At 36.0% G+C, this 17,299-nt stretch overlaps 1 protein-coding gene across 1 annotated transcript in view; it reads left to right on the plus strand.

Moving 5' to 3' along the window:
* Positions 1–5,606: 5,606 nt before the first annotated feature.
* kcnk3a (potassium channel, subfamily K, member 3a) overlaps positions 5,607–17,299 on the plus strand; it is a 39,968-nt gene continuing 28,275 nt past the window's right edge. Inside the window, exon 1 of the mRNA XM_028439793.1 lies at positions 5,607–5,988. Within this exon, the coding sequence (XP_028295594.1) occupies positions 5,706–5,988 (283 nt within the window). The 5' untranslated portion in view covers positions 5,607–5,705. The remainder of the gene's footprint in view (positions 5,989–17,299) is intronic.

Below are 17,299 nucleotides of genomic sequence, written 5' to 3' on the forward strand. Positions count from 1 at the left end.
CAGTTGTAGATTTCTTAAATTCACCAATATAATGAAACTCTACAGTGTTTTTAGGGGATTTGTTTATATCACATGAATGCAGTCATATTTAATTGCAAATTGTGGAAAGAACTCTCTATTTTGCCACAAATCTTCCGATTTCTAATTTTAAATAATTTGCTTTAATTATTCCACAAAATTCCCCCAAATTAAATAAAAATGTGTCACAAAATGAAGTAATTTTAAGTGGAGATCCAGCAGGGACTAATATGTGTCCTTTATTGCTTAGATATTGTCGGGGCCTTACATACTTAGTTATCATTTAAAGTTGGAAGTGCAAAACAGGGCATATTATTGATGAAATTGCTTATTTTCCTGCCTATAATCTATGGCCCACTTGAGATCAAACTGGTTTGTATTTGGACCCTGAACTAAAATCAGTTTGACACCCCTGATTTAAACTCAACCACAATTTGCTATCAGAATTAACACTGGTCCATTTAAATCAGTAAACACTTCGGTTCAAACTGCACATGTTCAGAGAGAACACGCAAACACCACAAATGAATATACCAGTTGTAACCTCAGCAATGGAACCAACGAAGGCCACCATCTGAAGTCGTGCCAACACGTTGCCTCTATTGCTGTGATTCTGAAAACATTCCAAGGCAAATGTGAAGGATTCCCATCACGAGTAAAGCAATGCTTAGAAAGCCAAGAGGCACAAGGTCAAAAAGCTGCTCTAAGTTCATCTAAAGTCACTGTGACTTTATCTGACCTGTGTGCATCCATGGTTTCCTCCTCTTAAACTTTGTGCTGAGTGCTCGGGATCATCCAAGTGTCCTTATGAATTACAAAGGACATTTTTCAAAGAGTGTGTCATCAAACTGAAAGCCCATTCATGTAAAACGGAACTGACTTACAGGCAAATCCCAAGGGCGCTTTCCAGCTGTTCGTGGGCTGCACACACACAAGATGCTATTTGGAAACCTCTAAAATATTCACTTAGGAAATGGACATGCAAGGGTAAACCAATGACTGCGACAGGCATCAAAACTTATTCCAAACAAATTAAAAGAATGAATTATTTCCAAAACTAAAAGTTAGTTTGGTCCAATCACTGCAAACAATGCATAAGACGAGCTGAAAGTAAATGCACATTGAACAATCTTTCAGTTGTGTTTTTGACCTTTGTATCTCTGTGTGTATCGCCACCTGTTGGATGTTTTAAACACAGAGATTTGGGTAAAGCTTGAATAATACATATAAAAATATATTAGGGCTATAATGAAGAAAGGCCAAAGTTTACAGTTGAAAAAATCTGGCAGTGTTCTCAACCTTGGGATCGAGACTCCATTCAATAATCTTTTTTTTTTTTTTTTTTTAACACTTTGAGGCCATTTTTGCTTATTTTTTTAACCATTTTTCTGCATCTATACCAAACTTGCCATATGTCACTTTTTCTTGCCATAATTTTGCTCCTTTTAATGCATTTTTGTTACATTACTCCCATTTTTGCCACTTCTCCATCAAATTTCAATGCATTTTCTGCACATTTTTTTCCACTTTCAAGACTTTTTCTGCACTTATAAACCCTTTCCACCACTTTTCACACCTAATGTTGCATATTTTGACCCGTTAATGTCACTTTTAACCTCTTTTCACCATATTTCATGCTTGTTTTTGCCAATTTAACCACATTCAGGATTTTTCATGCTCATTATTTGCCAGTTTGAAGTAATTGTTCCAACTGATTTTTTCAATTTTTCAGATTTTTTTTTTTTTTTGACCACTTCTCTCCAGTTTTTGGCCACTCTAATTTGCAATATTTTGATTTCTGTGGTTTCTAAAATCCCATTTCCACCACTTTTGTCATTTTTAACCCTTTTTTTTTTTTTTATTTCTGATTAAAACAATGATTTACATCTTTAAGATGACTATATACTATGGAGCATGTAATAATAATAAACAGTGGATATTTTTTGGATAAATAAATAAATCACAGATTCATAGAACAATGGACCATCATTTTGCTGACTTTATTCCCCCTTATAAATGGCCCTGTCTCCACATGTTCTTCAATGTTCATGTGTTCAACCACCTTCAGGTACAGTGGGGGTCCCTGGTCTCTGGCATCTTTATTTTGGGGGTCGTGGGCTGAGAAGTTTGAGAACCACTGTTCAAAACAACCCCATTAAAAAACAAGCTGGAAACACCACTGGTGACAGTTTATAAATAAATCTGTATTCTTTTTAATACAGATTTAGTAACTAATTTTCAGAAACAAAAATGTTATTAGGGTTCATCCTTTAAGGAGGATTTAAATAATTTGTCATAGATTTATTAACATATCACATTCACTCTGTGAGCAGTTCATTTGTACAGGCTTCAGTCATGGCTCACTTCACTGCTGTTGTTTATTGAAGCCACAGATATTTTTGGCATGGCTCATTGTGGAATGTAAGGCTGACCGCGATCTTTGGGTTGATAATCAAGCGATGCAGCACTGATATGTTTGTGTCTCTCAAGTAAAGGGCTGACATACAAACCTAATAACGGCTAAAAATCCTGTTTACACAGCACATAGTTAGGGCTTAACTCTACTTCTTCTCCTTCTGAAAACACATTCGGGAGCAACTCTATGGAAAGAAATGACCTCTAAGGTCCTGAATTTGAGCTCCCAGCCTGCTTTCAACTGGAAAATCTGTTCGTTTGCATCTTTTATTTGTTAATTTGTCTCCTATAACTCAGTGGTTCTCAACTTTTTCAGCCTGCTACCCCCCAAATAAAGGTGCCAGACCCCCACTGTACCTGAAGGTGTTTGAACACAGACATGAAAATTGAAGAACAGCCATCTATAAGTCAGCAAAATTATGGTCCATTGTTCTATGAATCTGTGACAACCACATTTATTTATCTGAATAATATCCACTGTTATCCAGGAAGTTCATTTTTATTTGTGCCATAGTATATAGTCATCTTAAAGATGTAGCGCCTTGTTTTAATCAGAAATAAAATGGGTTAAAAGTGACCAAAAATGGTGGAAAAGGTGGTGAAATGGGATTTTAAAAAGCACATAAATTGGTTAAAAGTTGCAAATTAGAGTGGCCAAAAACAGACAAGTGGCAATTTTGGCTTAAAATGGCAGAAAAAAAGCAGGTTTAAACTGGCAAATCATGGGCATGATGAATTGTGAATGTACTAAAATTGGCAAAAAGTAAGCATGAAATATGGTGAAAAGAGGATAAATGTGACAATGGGTCAACATATGCAACATTAGGTGGGAAAAGTGGTGGAAAGGGTTTATAAATGTCAAAAGTGGACAAAATGTGCCGAAATAAAATTAAAATTTGATGGAGAAATGGGAGTAATGTAGAAAAAATGCATTAAAAAAAGTAACCACATACACCTATAAAAGATTCCAGTATGTTTTATGAAGATAAAGTGTAATCAACTTTCAAGCTAAAATGCATTGAGGAGTGAAGTAGTTTAATACATCTGATGTGGTTCACTGACACCGAGTGACCGTGCGTTTACGTGCTATGCATGTTAGCGCAATTAAATGGTTTTTCATTAAAAAACATGATTTAAAAAAATTGATTTGGATGTTTTTCGCGATACGATAATCGTGCGGTGAAATATCGCAATATATCACAGAATCAATTGTTTGGTACACCCTTATTAACCATCATGATGATACACTTATTTCTATTTTCCCCTCACAACTCTCCACGATGTTAACAGGTTTATTTATGTCAGTGCTCGCAAAAACAAGTTGATGTGGGAAAAGTGTTTAATTGAAAAGATTATTTAGATTATTTTGTGAAATGAGTTAAATTAATTTACAACAACAAGAATAGCAAGTGCTCCAAAGTAGAAAATGAAATTGTGTTATATAGGTGACACCAGTGAGTTGATGCGCTTTTATCTTTGCCCACAGTTTGTGAGAACTGTGTGTGTGTGTGAGGGGTTGAGTGGAGGAAAAAAAAATTATTTATTCTTTGATGCACTTCTGAGGCTGCAGGGCAGTAACAGAGGCATAAGAGTGCAGAGACAGTGTTCGTGTGAAGTGGTTTGCCTGCGAGTCAGAAAAACACACACTTAGAGATCACACACTTGGCAGCTGGATATTGTGTGAAACCCTAAAGGGGCAACATTGCAAGGAGAACTTGTGGTGTTGTTCTCAAGTCTCTTTGTGGAAGTGACAACAGTGTTGAAGCGTTAAAGCATTGTGAGGAGTGATTGGTAGATGGGGAGGTTAATGAAACTTCTGACTTTGGAACAAGCTGTGAAGGCTGAGAACTAATATTCTTAATTCATTAATTAATTACGTGGCTCATGGGGAGACCGTGGCTCAGTGGTGGAGTGGGTCGTCCAATAACCGAAGGGTTATGGGTTCGAAATCGAATCCCGCTCTATCCAAGTCATTGTTGTTGTGTCTTAAGGAAAAGCACTTCACCCCCATTGCCTAGCGTGAATGTGGTGTGTGAGGGTGTGTTGGTGGTGGTCGGAGGGGTCGATGGCGCACTATGGCAGCCTCACCTCCGTCACTCTGCCCCAGGGCAGCTGTGGCTACAGTAGTAGCTTACCACCACTGTGTGTGGAGTGAACGAATAATGCAGGTGCGTTTCACCTACTGCATGAGACACCCGCACTTTGATAAAAACAAAATTTCATCCCCACATTTGACAGAGGGATTCATTGTTGAAAACATATTGGTCCAGTTAGATTAAATGGTGATCAAGCCATTCACAGCCAGCCATTTGACGAAGCCGAAGTTCTGAGAAGATAAACATAGAGTTAACAGTGATGAGTAAAGTGACAAGGAATTAGTAACAGAGTCCAAAAGTGGCATAAACATGGCAAGAAAAGAGTAAGAAGTGACTTAAATGGTCCAAAAGCAGTCAAGAGGGACAAAAACGAAGAACCCGGTGGTATGTAATGGCTAAAGGTAGCTAAAATGAGCAAAATGCGGCAAGCAATAGTGAAAAAGGGCTAAAATGGGTGACAAAAAGAGGCAAAATATATGCAAAAAAAGAAACGAGGGCTATTTATTTGGCCAAAGTTAGCTTATTTGGATGAAAAGTTGCAAAAAAATGGTTAAAGAATCAACAAAAAATGGATAAGTGTAAAAAAGAACTTGAAAAAATGGACAAAAAATGGGAAAAAAGTGATGGCAAAAGGAAGCTTAAGTCTGAAAAAACAAAAAAGTGTAAAAAAAAAAAAGAAATGTTGTAAAAAGCAAAAATGGGACAAAGGAAGTTACAAAACAGCCAAAGAAAATAAGAATAAAAGGGATTAAAAAGTTTCCTCCTTTTAACGTTTTCTGGGGGAATAATATTTAAAATTAAGACATAAAGAGCCACATGTTGAGAATCATTGACTTAATAACAGCTTCATCATGGTTTTAGTAAATTGATTAATAAACTAAATTGGGAGTCAACAGTTGCATGTACCCTTAGAACACCTTCACTTTTAAAATCTCTGCCTTAAAGCGCTTTGAGTATCTATGAAAAGCACCATGGTGGGAGGGTGGCTATGGGTGTAATGGGAGGGCTGGTGCTGAATGAACAGCTCCACAGCAGCTCATAAAGTGCTCAGAGCTGCTTCGCTCCGTCACAGCAGCAGCAACAGCCATGAACCAGCCGAGCTCCCCGTCCTCCAGACCCGCACTGACACTCTGCCCCGGGCCCTAACACCCACCCTTCACCCACCGAGGAGCCGCCATGAAGAGGCAGAACGCGAGGACCCTGGCCCTCATCATCTGCACCTTCACGTACCTGATCGTGGGCGCCGCGATTTTCGACGCGCTGGAGTCCCAGAAGGAGACGAGCCAGCGGGGGGAGCTGGACCAGAGGAAGGAGCAGCTGCTGCGGACCTACAACCTGTCCTCAGAGGTCTACGAGCAGCTGGAGAAGGTGGTTCTGGCGCTGAAGCAGCACAAAGCCGGGGTGCAGTGGAAGTTTGCCGGCTCCTTTTACTTTGCCATCACCGTCATCACCACCATAGGTAAGAGAGCATCAAAGTCTCTATTATTGTTAAGTTAAAGCAAAAAGTTCAGGTAGAAACATCAGTGGAAATATAGATATTGTATGTGTTTCCTGTAATAGCAAAACCCATGCACGTGCAACAGGTAGGCTAATATTGCATGTTGCGTCTCATGCAAACAGTACATATATATATATATATATATATATATATATATATATATATATATATATATATATAGATAGATACTGTAGGTACTTTATTCACAGAGGTGAAAGTAACGGATTACAATGTACAATGTATTTGTATAGCGCATTTCAATGTGATTTACATGATCAAAAAGTGCAACAGAAAACATTCAACAGCTTAAAAAATCATCAAGAACATTAAAATCAGCAGCAAAAACTGAATTGAGTTGTTTTTATTGGTACTTGTACTTTTTAAGAAAAGTAAATTACGTTTTAAAATAAAGTAATTTGTTACATACACCAAAACATTACTGAGTAAACTATATTTTTTCTTTTAAAATAATCAATGGACATTGTGAAACTACAAAAAAAAAAAAAAAAAAAAAAATGAAATGACCAGACAACCATCAAATGCAGAGAGTTTATAAATTTAGCTGTACTTGGATCCTGAGAATGTATTAGTTTTGAGTTTAATTCATTGGTGTTTTATTTATATATATTTTTTTTTTTATTTTATTTTATACAGAGGCATTTTGTGGAAAATAAATTGGTGTGGAAAATAAATTAAAGTGCCCAGTGGCATACAGCGTGTGCCATACATTGCACATACATACTCATAATAAATGAATACAAAAAAGGTTAAAAGTTACTAACAATAGTAATAAAAGTGCACAAGCACATTATTTACAAGTCACAACAGAAAAAAAATATACTTTTATACTATATATAATATAATAATTTACTTTTTTGTAATGCAAAATGTATTTTTATTGCTAAAAAATTCAAAAAAGAAAAAAGTAATTGAATGATCTTTGATCAAACCAAACTCCCAGGAAAACATGCATGAATTCCACAAAAAAAAAAAAATCACTAATCATTCATTCTACAGTTGTTTATTTACCTACAACAATATTAATACAAATAAAAAGTTACGGCTGGAGCTAATTAGAATATTGTTGTGTGGCTTGCCTCTGTTTAACCTTTAGTATTTGGCATTTAGTAAATTGTTTTCAATCCATGGATTAATTAATACAAATAGACAGCCTGTTCTCATATTTTCCCTTCTCATCAAACTGAACTGTTGTTTGTTACACAGCACCAGAATTTCATAATTTCTATGATTTTAGCTGGAAAATCATGGATCCTGTCATCCATGACGATTCACTTTTAAAGTGTACAACCTATAGGCATTTATGTAAAACACATTTATCCTTTGAAGAAATCACATTTTCCTGATTGCTGTGGTTTGTTTTAAAAGAAAGATAATATTTGGTGAATGGTTATCAAGTCACCGTTCATTAGTGTTTGTCAGAACTTTGAGGGTCAATATAAATATATTTTAAGGCTGTTCTGATCAGGTTTTTTAGGGCCAATCACTTGGTCAGTGACACAGTGGTACCAGCCAATACCGATCACATGATAAAATAATTCAAAATTGGACTGTAATTTGTCATTTGGCATTAACTCCTAAAACATGTATTTTAATGTGAAATAAGCAATAGAAAAATACATATATCGATAAAGGCAATATTGTAATGTTATATATCTCTAAAATAGAAAACTTGTAATACATCTCCCAGCCTTATTACATCATATACCAACATAAAAAGCTAAAAAGTATCACAAATAGCAAACTTTTTAAAGATTAAAAAATAATAAAATCTCAATGAAAACCAATACATGCATCATGCTACAACAAATGTGCGACTGACACCAGTGAAAGTATTTTTTAGCCGTGTGTATGTAACACCAGTTATGATTTTTGCTGTCACCTTATAAAATTGCATGTAATCGGCATTCATGACGATTCCAATCACACTGTTTTTACTGAAATTGGCTCCCAATTGATCAATGTTACAACTTATTACACACATTAGTTTATTAACACAAGAAAAGCATATACATACAGTATATATATATATGTAAAGTTTATTCCAGTAAATATTTACTGGAAAGTCAAATTAGCAGCAACCCAAGGAGGATCTCCTGAGGACAAGTTTCTCTCTGAATATCAAACATGGCTGCTCATAAGTGAAGGATCTATTGGAGATGATGCACCAGGAAAGATAAGCTTTGAGCCTTTCATTTGCCTCCTCTCTTGAGTTCTTGCTCATTATTCCAGCTCCTGAAGGGCCCCAGAGCACCACAAGGCTTGTTACTCATGCTAATGCATGCTCTGGTTGTCTTTAATTACAGTTATTTACATAACATTCTGCTTTCTGCTCACATTAAACATTTTACTTAGTCTGTCATATTGGTAATTTCCCAGTAGCAATGAGTTTGCTTGCAAGATGACCACATGCACCCACTTCTTAATATTTTTTCTCCCTCAGGCACAGCACTCAATAATGAACAGAAGAAAGAAGTGAAAATGTACTGAAGTTAGCTTAGACTCATTTGTTTCTATCTGTTGGTCCGGATCAGTTTTAACGTTGCTTAAAAAGTAAGACTGGAAATATGATAGAAAGATGCATGTGAACACGTTTGGAGGACAAAAAGAAAGATGAGTCATATAGACCCCTTAAAGGCCCACGTCACAAGTGACGTGGCTGGAGGCAAAAAGAGGAAACGCTGCTGGCTAAAGACTGTGGAGGCTCGTAATGTTACAGCTTTGTTGTGTGTTTGGGTGCCAGAAGAGGAGGAATAACCTCAGTAGACGTAAATTAAAGTTTTATAGCATTCCAGCGGACACTCGTGCTCAGAAAAAAACAAAACAATGGTGGTTTTGCCTCCAGGCTAAGCCCCGCCCAACAAAATACGTCACAATGTTTACAAATAATCAAAGGGTCGACCACAACTGTAGGTCTCCCTTCTAAATGTTTGCATTTCTGCAGGTAAACTGAGCTTGTTTTAGCTCAAAGTTAATAAGTCCATCCTCAACCTTTGTTATGTTATGTTGTTTAATTCCCAATATTCCTCCATCACCCTAAGCTTTTCTTTTGTTTTTGACCCACAATTGTCTGCTTTCTTTGTTAAAGTGCTCTTAAAAGCACAGTTATATACAATAATATACTGTTATAAGACTAAAAAGAAGAAAAAAAAAAGCCATTCAAAGATAAATATTAGTTAGGCCAGTGTTTTTCAAGCCTGGTGTCGTGACCCCATGTGGAGTCGCCTGGAATATAAATGTGGTCCCAGAAATTAATCAAATTAATTACTGAATAAAAATGCATTTAATTGTTTAAAAAATGATTGTTCTTTTTCAAATTAAAACACAACACACAATGTTAAACAGCTGTATTCTGTACTTTAACTTTCTCAAATACAAATCAAGTTTAAATAAAATGCAGTTTAAAAAAAAAAGGAAAAAAAGAAAAGGGGGAATTTAAAATAAATAAATAATTAAAATACAGTATGAAAATGTCTGAGCTGGCTCATCTTTTCCCTTTGTGCACAAACCCTGGTTACTCTGTATTTGTAACACAGTATAACAAACATGATTCAAAACTAATTCTTGAACATATAGTCTTTGGGGCCGCTTGAAATTTGTGATCACGATCCAGTAAAAGTTGGGAACCACTGAGTTAGGTAGTTTAAAAAACATTGTTCAATGTATTAATGTGGGTTTTTGGTGAATATTCTTTAAATACAACCAACTTTGTAATTTTGTTTGATACTGTATGTGAGCCATTACGTATCATATATGACATAACCAAATATTTTTCCAGAAAAACATATGCTTATAAAAAAAAAAGGTGTTAGTTAGAAATATACTTTCAGTATTTTTTTTTATTGTCAAACTACCGGTACTACCAGGCTTGTACAGCCAAGACAAAAACAAACGAGCAACAAATACTTTTATATTAAATAATTTAAAAGAAAAGCGGCTCAAACAACCCGTCATAAATTATGAGGCATGTTTTGTGTTATGTGGTAAACGTAATGTGTGTTGGCTGGGTGCATGAAATCAATCAGAATGATAGAGCGATTATCAGGCCAAGCTTTAATCCAGGGGGCACTGGGACCCAGGTGTCAGCAGCAGCAGCCTCTGATTACTGGCTGCAGGTGTGATCAATTCTGCTGATGACACGCCTCCAACCGCAACAACAACAACCCAAGGGTCGCAACACGAAGTTGAAAACATTCAGTTTCTAAACATGTAGCTTGACTGTTTTCTTTGTAAAAAAAACCAAATCATTAGATATTAGAGCCCTTACGGCTGATTAATCTAACCCATGTTAGCTCTCATTGATTATTCAACATCGATCAATAGCCCAGCCAAATAATCAGTCACACTCTAATGTGTAACTGATGTATTATGTTTTTTGCTGCACGATAATTCTGCATTATAAGCTGCAATGTGCACACGTTTAATGTTTACAGTTACTTTTGCCTTTGTTTGATTTATCCATGTTCACTGTTTGCAATTTTATTTTTTTGAATATATTTTACACGTATTCCGGTAATACAGTTTACACCAGTTTGTCTTTTCTTATTCATCGGTGGCTTTACAGTCCTTATGTTGACAGTGTTACTTTCCTGTTGTTTTGCTTGTTTGTCTTAAATCTTATTTAGAATTTTAATCTTGATCACAATTTTGGTTGCCTCGATTAAATCAACTTGATCGTCGGCAATATTTACATTTAAAATACGGTCTATGCACGCTGCAATAGTGTATTTATTCAGTTAGCTTTTGGTACATTTGAAATTCTTCAGTTCATTTTTGGAATTTTTACTAATTATAATTATAATTCAATTTTAAAGTTACATTTTGCACTGTAAACTGTACACATATGTTTGTTTAAAAGTAGTGCATTAAAAACACAGATTTTGAATAATAATATAGATTATCATTTTGGCCATAATCGTGCAGCCCGAGTATTGGCCGATATATTGATTATCAACCGATATATCGGTTATTTATGTATTTATTTTTATCATACCTTTATTGAAAGGTAGAGAGGAGGATTTTCCCAAAGTTTAGAAAAGAAACGCGCTCTCCACTTTTTTGAAAAAATGCACGTGTAACATTCTTCCTGCTCCCAAGAGGGAACGCCTATGAAACGTGTGCGAGAGAGCGTGCACGAGCCCAGTTTTCCTACAAGTAGGTGTCGGCATCGCTCATACAAGCTTACTTTCCTTATGACTGAGGCACCAGTGGGAAGCCCAAACTGTGCTTTCAGCGCACGCCAATCGTGTGAAAGAATCTCCTAACCTAGTGGGAATGACGAGCTTCAATGAATGGCTGAAACCGCTGCTGACGAGATGCGAGCAAGTGAAAAAACTAGCTAGGGATGAGCACGTACGACGACCTTACGTCAGAATGATTGACAATTAGGAGGATCAATAGTCTCGATCAGTGGTTCCCAAACTTTCTGTGCCCATGGCACATAATAGCCTTTATAACACGTGTTGTCACTCATGTACAATATCACAGGCGACTGTACAAGAAAGCGCTCCATTTTCCCTCTCGTTGTTACTCTGTTTTAATGTCGTCCTACAGCCTTTGTCTCAGTCTTATATTTCCCACCTGCGCAACCGCTGGAACAGCGAAATATTGCTTTCACCTGTTGAGTTGCGCCGCGGGGAATCATGCACGCACTTGGAGCAGTATGAGCACGTGCCGGCAAGTGTTTGTAGCAGCTGAGACACCCAGCATTAAGCCTGGTTTATGCTTGACTGGCGCGGGACATCGCAAAAATGACGTCACCGCGCACCTCGTGCTCGAAGCACTCAGGCAGATCGCAACAGTATGGTTGTCACAAAATTTCACGGCACACCTGGACTTGCCTCACGGCACACCAGTGTGCCACGGCACACCGTTTGGGAACCACTGATCTAGATGATCCACCCGGAATTTGAAGCCAAAATAACATCCTCCGCAATACCCTTAATCAGATAAGTCACTAGGAAAACTAAGTCACTAGGAAAGATAAGTCACTAGGAAAACTAAGTCACTAGGAAAACAAAATCACAAAATTTCACGGCACACCTGGACTTGCCTCACGGCACACCAGTGTGCCACGGCACACCGTTTGGGAACCACTGATCTAGATGATCCACCCGGAATTTGAAGCCAAAATAACATCCTCCGCAATACCCTTAATCAGATAAGTCACTAGGAACAATTTGTCATTTGCGATGACGACCTGGGAATAGTTAGACTTAAGTCTTTTTCAAGGTGCCACAGTGTGTCTCACAGTTATTCTGGAACAACCTGCACCAGTCTCTCAGGGAGCTCAACTGTGTCAAGAAACTGCTTATCAGAAAAGCTTTTAGGTAACTGGATTTTAAATAATTTTTTATCCTTTTATGATGCTGCTCCTATGATATATACAGTATGCACTCATTTTATTATGCTATTATGATGTTGCACTTGTATTAATTTACCCACAGCTCTGTACAGCACTTAGTAGGGATGCAACGATTCACTCAACTCCCGATACGATTCGATTCACGATACTGGGTTCACGATACGATTCTCTCACGATTTATTTTACAAAATGGGACTGTAGACAAAAAAACTAGAAAATACTGTATTATTTTCCTTTTATTTTTCATTGTCAAAAGAATTCCTTGATAAACTATTCAAAACAATGCAATTTAACTAAAAATAAATCTTGAATGAAATAAATAAAGGAATAATACAAATGAAAATGAAGCCTATTAATTTAAATTCTGGTTCTATAATAAACAATGCAAAACTGCATAATAGTTCTTTTTCTTATAAAAGTGTGACTGAAAATGTATTTTGTGCCTTAACAATTGGACTTTAAAAAAAAAAAAAAAAAAACGTGATTGCACTAATTTACGTCATATTTGTTTGGACCAGCAGAGGGCGCTGGTAACCCAGTGGTCGGTTGGCATGCGGATATCTTGCAGTGAAGAAGAGAAGCTATGCTAGCCGACAGAGTTAATAGAAAAACATGACTTTTACAGATATTCAAGTAATATTACAGATATTCTTTCAGTGCTAAAGGGGTAAGGAATCATTTATTAACATATTTAAGAGTAGAAGGCGGCAAGAAAGAAAGTATTAGCAGACTCCGCCCGCCGCCTACACTCTGCTGGTTAAAAAAAGTACTGCGATTCAATTTTCAGAAAATCGATATCAACCGTGATACCTATGAATCGATTTTTAACTGCCTTACGATTAATCGTTACATCCCTAGCACTTAGTGATTTTATCTGAGAAAAGCGCTTTATAAATAAATTACTTACTTACTATTCGGTTACAAGTTACTTCCTCAACCATTAGGCCACCACTGCCCTAGTTATCTGCAGATACATCGGATATCAGCTCCGTAAAACCTCCAATATTGTGTCGGCATCGGACCTAAAAATACCACATCAGTTGGGCTCTATTAGACAATAAGAAAATGATCAAAATGCTCAACAGTTGTGTATTTTTTGCTATAATTTTCTTTCTGTATTTGCTGGATTTTCAAAAAAAGTCATCACGTTAGAATATATGGCGACAATTGTTCAGCCTTCGTCATGTTTGACTAAAACAAAATAAACAGCAACAAAGGGGTTTGAATTATTTGTGTTCTCTGCTTCTGAACAGCCTTGTTTTTCCATGTTGTTTTGTTTTGTTGTTTTTTTTTTTTTTGCCTTCCAGAGACTTCCTGCTGTATTTAGTGAGCGTGGCAGTTGTTAGTGATGACCTGTGACTTGTAACCCTATCAGATGGAGGCAGCTAATTGCACACTAACCTAACCCCGGGTGTCTGTGACCACATTCTGTAATTGTGAGCCTCGGGGCAGCCACAAAACATAGTGATTGGTGTTTCAGCTTGTCATCAAGTATTAATGGCAACGCCAGAGCCTGCAGTGTTTCACTGGACCTCTGGCACACGACACGTAATAGTGTCTTGTGTACATAATATTTCACAGCTGTAACTTATAGTAAAAGCTACAATTTATAATTTTTTTAATGACAATATTGATTTAATGGTGAACATGGTGGAAAAAAAATACATTTGTGGCCTCGGAATACTAATTTATCGTGGCCACAATGACATTTTTTTTTTGCCGTGTCATGTCTGGGGCTCCATAGAAATGTCAAGATGAACGATTTAAATAAAACTACATTAATTGATGATAATTTTCTGGCATAATCTTTATAATAATCAGTGGTCCCCAAGCATTTTTGGATCGTGACTCCATTTTTATATCACAAATTTCTAGTTACCCCAAAAAATTAGTCTTTGATCATGTTTGTTAAACTTTTTAATAAGTAAATAGTGTTCAGGACAAAGTGACAAGATGCGTCAGCTTAGATTTGTTATGTACGTTTATTTCATTTATCTATTTATTTATTATCTAACTTTTTATGTTTCTTTGCTTTTAACTGCATTTTGTTTAAATTAGATTTATATTTTAGAAAGTCAAAGTATAGAATACAGTTGTTTAAGATTGTGTCTTGTGTATTAATTTGAAAAAGAATAATAACCAAATATTTTAAAATGTATTTTAATCATTATTATTATTTTTTATTTTTTTAATTAATTACGAGACATTTCAGGCGACCTCATAAGGGGTCATGACCCCAAGGTTGAAAAACACTGCTTTATATAAATGATTAGTCATTCTTTGAAATGAGGCTTCAAACCCAACTCATGTTAATGTAAGAATAAAAGAGACACATCGGCTGTTTTATTTTATGAAAATAAAAAATATCATTATTTAACATGAGTGAAGAAGGGAAATTAAGCAGTAGACAGTGATCTGTCACATAAAGTGCGCTGGTCCACATACTCACCAACTGTAAAAGCAAATGCCTGGAGATTCACTATACAGTATATATAAATAACTGAGCTGACACACAGTTGGGAATCAGAATCAGAAATACTTATTATATTTATTCCAGGGGGAAATTACTTGCGGTATGAGAAATATTACAAATAAAAATCTTGTTTGTGTTTAAACGTGCTTTATGAATAAATGGCTGTAGCTACCCGTTCGGTTGCCGTATCAATAAACCGACATTCTATCCGTACGCAGCGCCCCTCAATGGCCAGTTTAGGTCACGTGACTAAGACTAAACCTTACCTTTAACCTAACCCTAAAAATTATTGCGATATTGGGTTATAACCTAACCCTAGACTTAAACGTAACTCTAACCCTAACCATAAGACGCTACGTACGTGTACTTCGGTAACCGTACCAATAGCACCGGGGGTTGTCCGTACGGTACAAATAGACACTTTCTAAATAAATTGGAATTGGGAAAAAAAAGAATAAACACGAAAGAAAGAAAGAAAGAAATTAAGAGGAAAAACTTACATAATTAAGTAAAAAACCATTAATTAAATAAGGATTAAATACAAGTGCACACATTACAGTAGAAACTAGGGATGTAACGATTCACTCAACTCCCGATACGATTCGATTCACGATTCTGGGTTCACGATACGATTTTCTCACGATTTATTTTACAAAATGGGACTGTAGACAAATGACTGAAAAATATTCCTTTATTTTTTTGGGGAAAATACTATACTATTTTCCTTTTATTTTTCATTGTCAAAAGAATCCCTTGATAAACTATTCAAAATGATGCAATTTAAATAAAAATAAATCTTGAATGAAATAAATAAAGGAATAATACAAATGAAGAAGAAACCTATTAATTTAAATTCTGGTTCTATAGTAAACAATTCAAAACTGCATAATAGTTCTTTTTCTTTTTAAAAGTGCAACTGAAAATGTATTTTGTGCCTTAACAATTGGACTTTTAAAAAACAAAACAAAAAAAAAAACAGTCATTTTACTGTATTTACGTCAGATATTTGTTTAGACCAGCAGAGGGCGCTGGTAACCCAGTGGTCGGTTGGCATGCAGTTATTCCACCAGTGAAGAAGAGAAGCTATGCTAGCAGACAGAGTTAATAGAAAAACATGACTTTTACAGATATTCACGTAATATTACAGATATTCTTTCAGTGCTAAAGGAGTAAAGAATCATTTATGAGCATGTTTAACAGTAAATGGCGGCCAGAAAGAAAATAGTAGCAGATTCCGCCCGTCACGTCCGCTTCTGGAAGGATTAATATATAGGTTAAAAAAAGTACTGCGATTCAATTTTCAGAGCATCGATGTAAACCGTGGTACCTATGAATCGATTTTTAACTGCCTTACGATTAATCGTTACATCCCTAGTAGAAACAATTAAAATAAGAGAGAAAAATTACTTCTCACTGTCTGAGATGTGTGTGTGTGTGTGTGTGTGTGTGTGTGTGTGTGTGTGTGTGTGTGTGTGTGTGTGTGTGTGTGTGTCATTGTTGCTCTGTCATCATCCACCTCCAGGGGTGAACAGCTTGCCGCTGTGTGCGTGCGTGTGTGCTACAGTTCAAGGTTATCTGGACCACATGGAGGACAAATACACAACATGAAAAAAAACACATCTGCTCAACTTAGATCTGTTCTGTTTTATTAGAGTTATCACAAGTGTGGAATATAGAACTTTTACTGTATTGAATGAATGAATGAGCTGAACACCTGTTGATTACCAACAGGTGAATGATTAATGGTACAGATGAACTGAAGTGTAAATATTGAATTGGAAAATATGACAAAATCAGTAAACATTGATCTATTGCTCACTCGCTGCTGCCTTTCAGTTTCACTTTTATTGCCAAGTTCGACCCGCCAGAGCATCTAGTCTGGCCCACAGGAAGATTTTGTTTCTAGTAAAAAAAAATACAGCAAAAAAACAGGACTTTTTTGTAAATGATCATAAAATGGAGATGAAATATGATGGAAGTTGTAGTACTACAACATTTACAATAATATTAAATCGCAATTATTTTAAAAAACCTGGAAAATTCTCGCAAATTTTCTCACAGAATTCTGGCAATTTATGTTGCAAATTTTCAGAAAATTAGTTCACTTTTTTTTTTTTTTAAGAAATTGATTTCGAACTGGATCATATTTGGCCCTTGAACTGAAATGCATTTGACACCCCTGGAATACATGAAGCATCTCTACCTGTTTCTGAGAGCTAACGCACATCCAGGCTTCTAATATTTATTTTATTTTTTTTAGTTTATTTGAGCTGTTTACATTAATTTACTTACAGTAATCACATCATTACACAGTAATGGAAATTCAAAAGTTCTCAGTACTCTTACATTTCACATTTGTATTCCTATTGGGAAGTCAACCAACAACAACAACTGCATCTCACAAATTACATTACATT

Source organism: Gouania willdenowi, chromosome 24 (assembly GCF_900634775.1).
Source record: "Gouania willdenowi chromosome 24, fGouWil2.1, whole genome shotgun sequence".
Lineage (NCBI taxonomy): Eukaryota > Metazoa > Chordata > Actinopteri > Blenniiformes > Gobiesocidae > Gouania > Gouania willdenowi.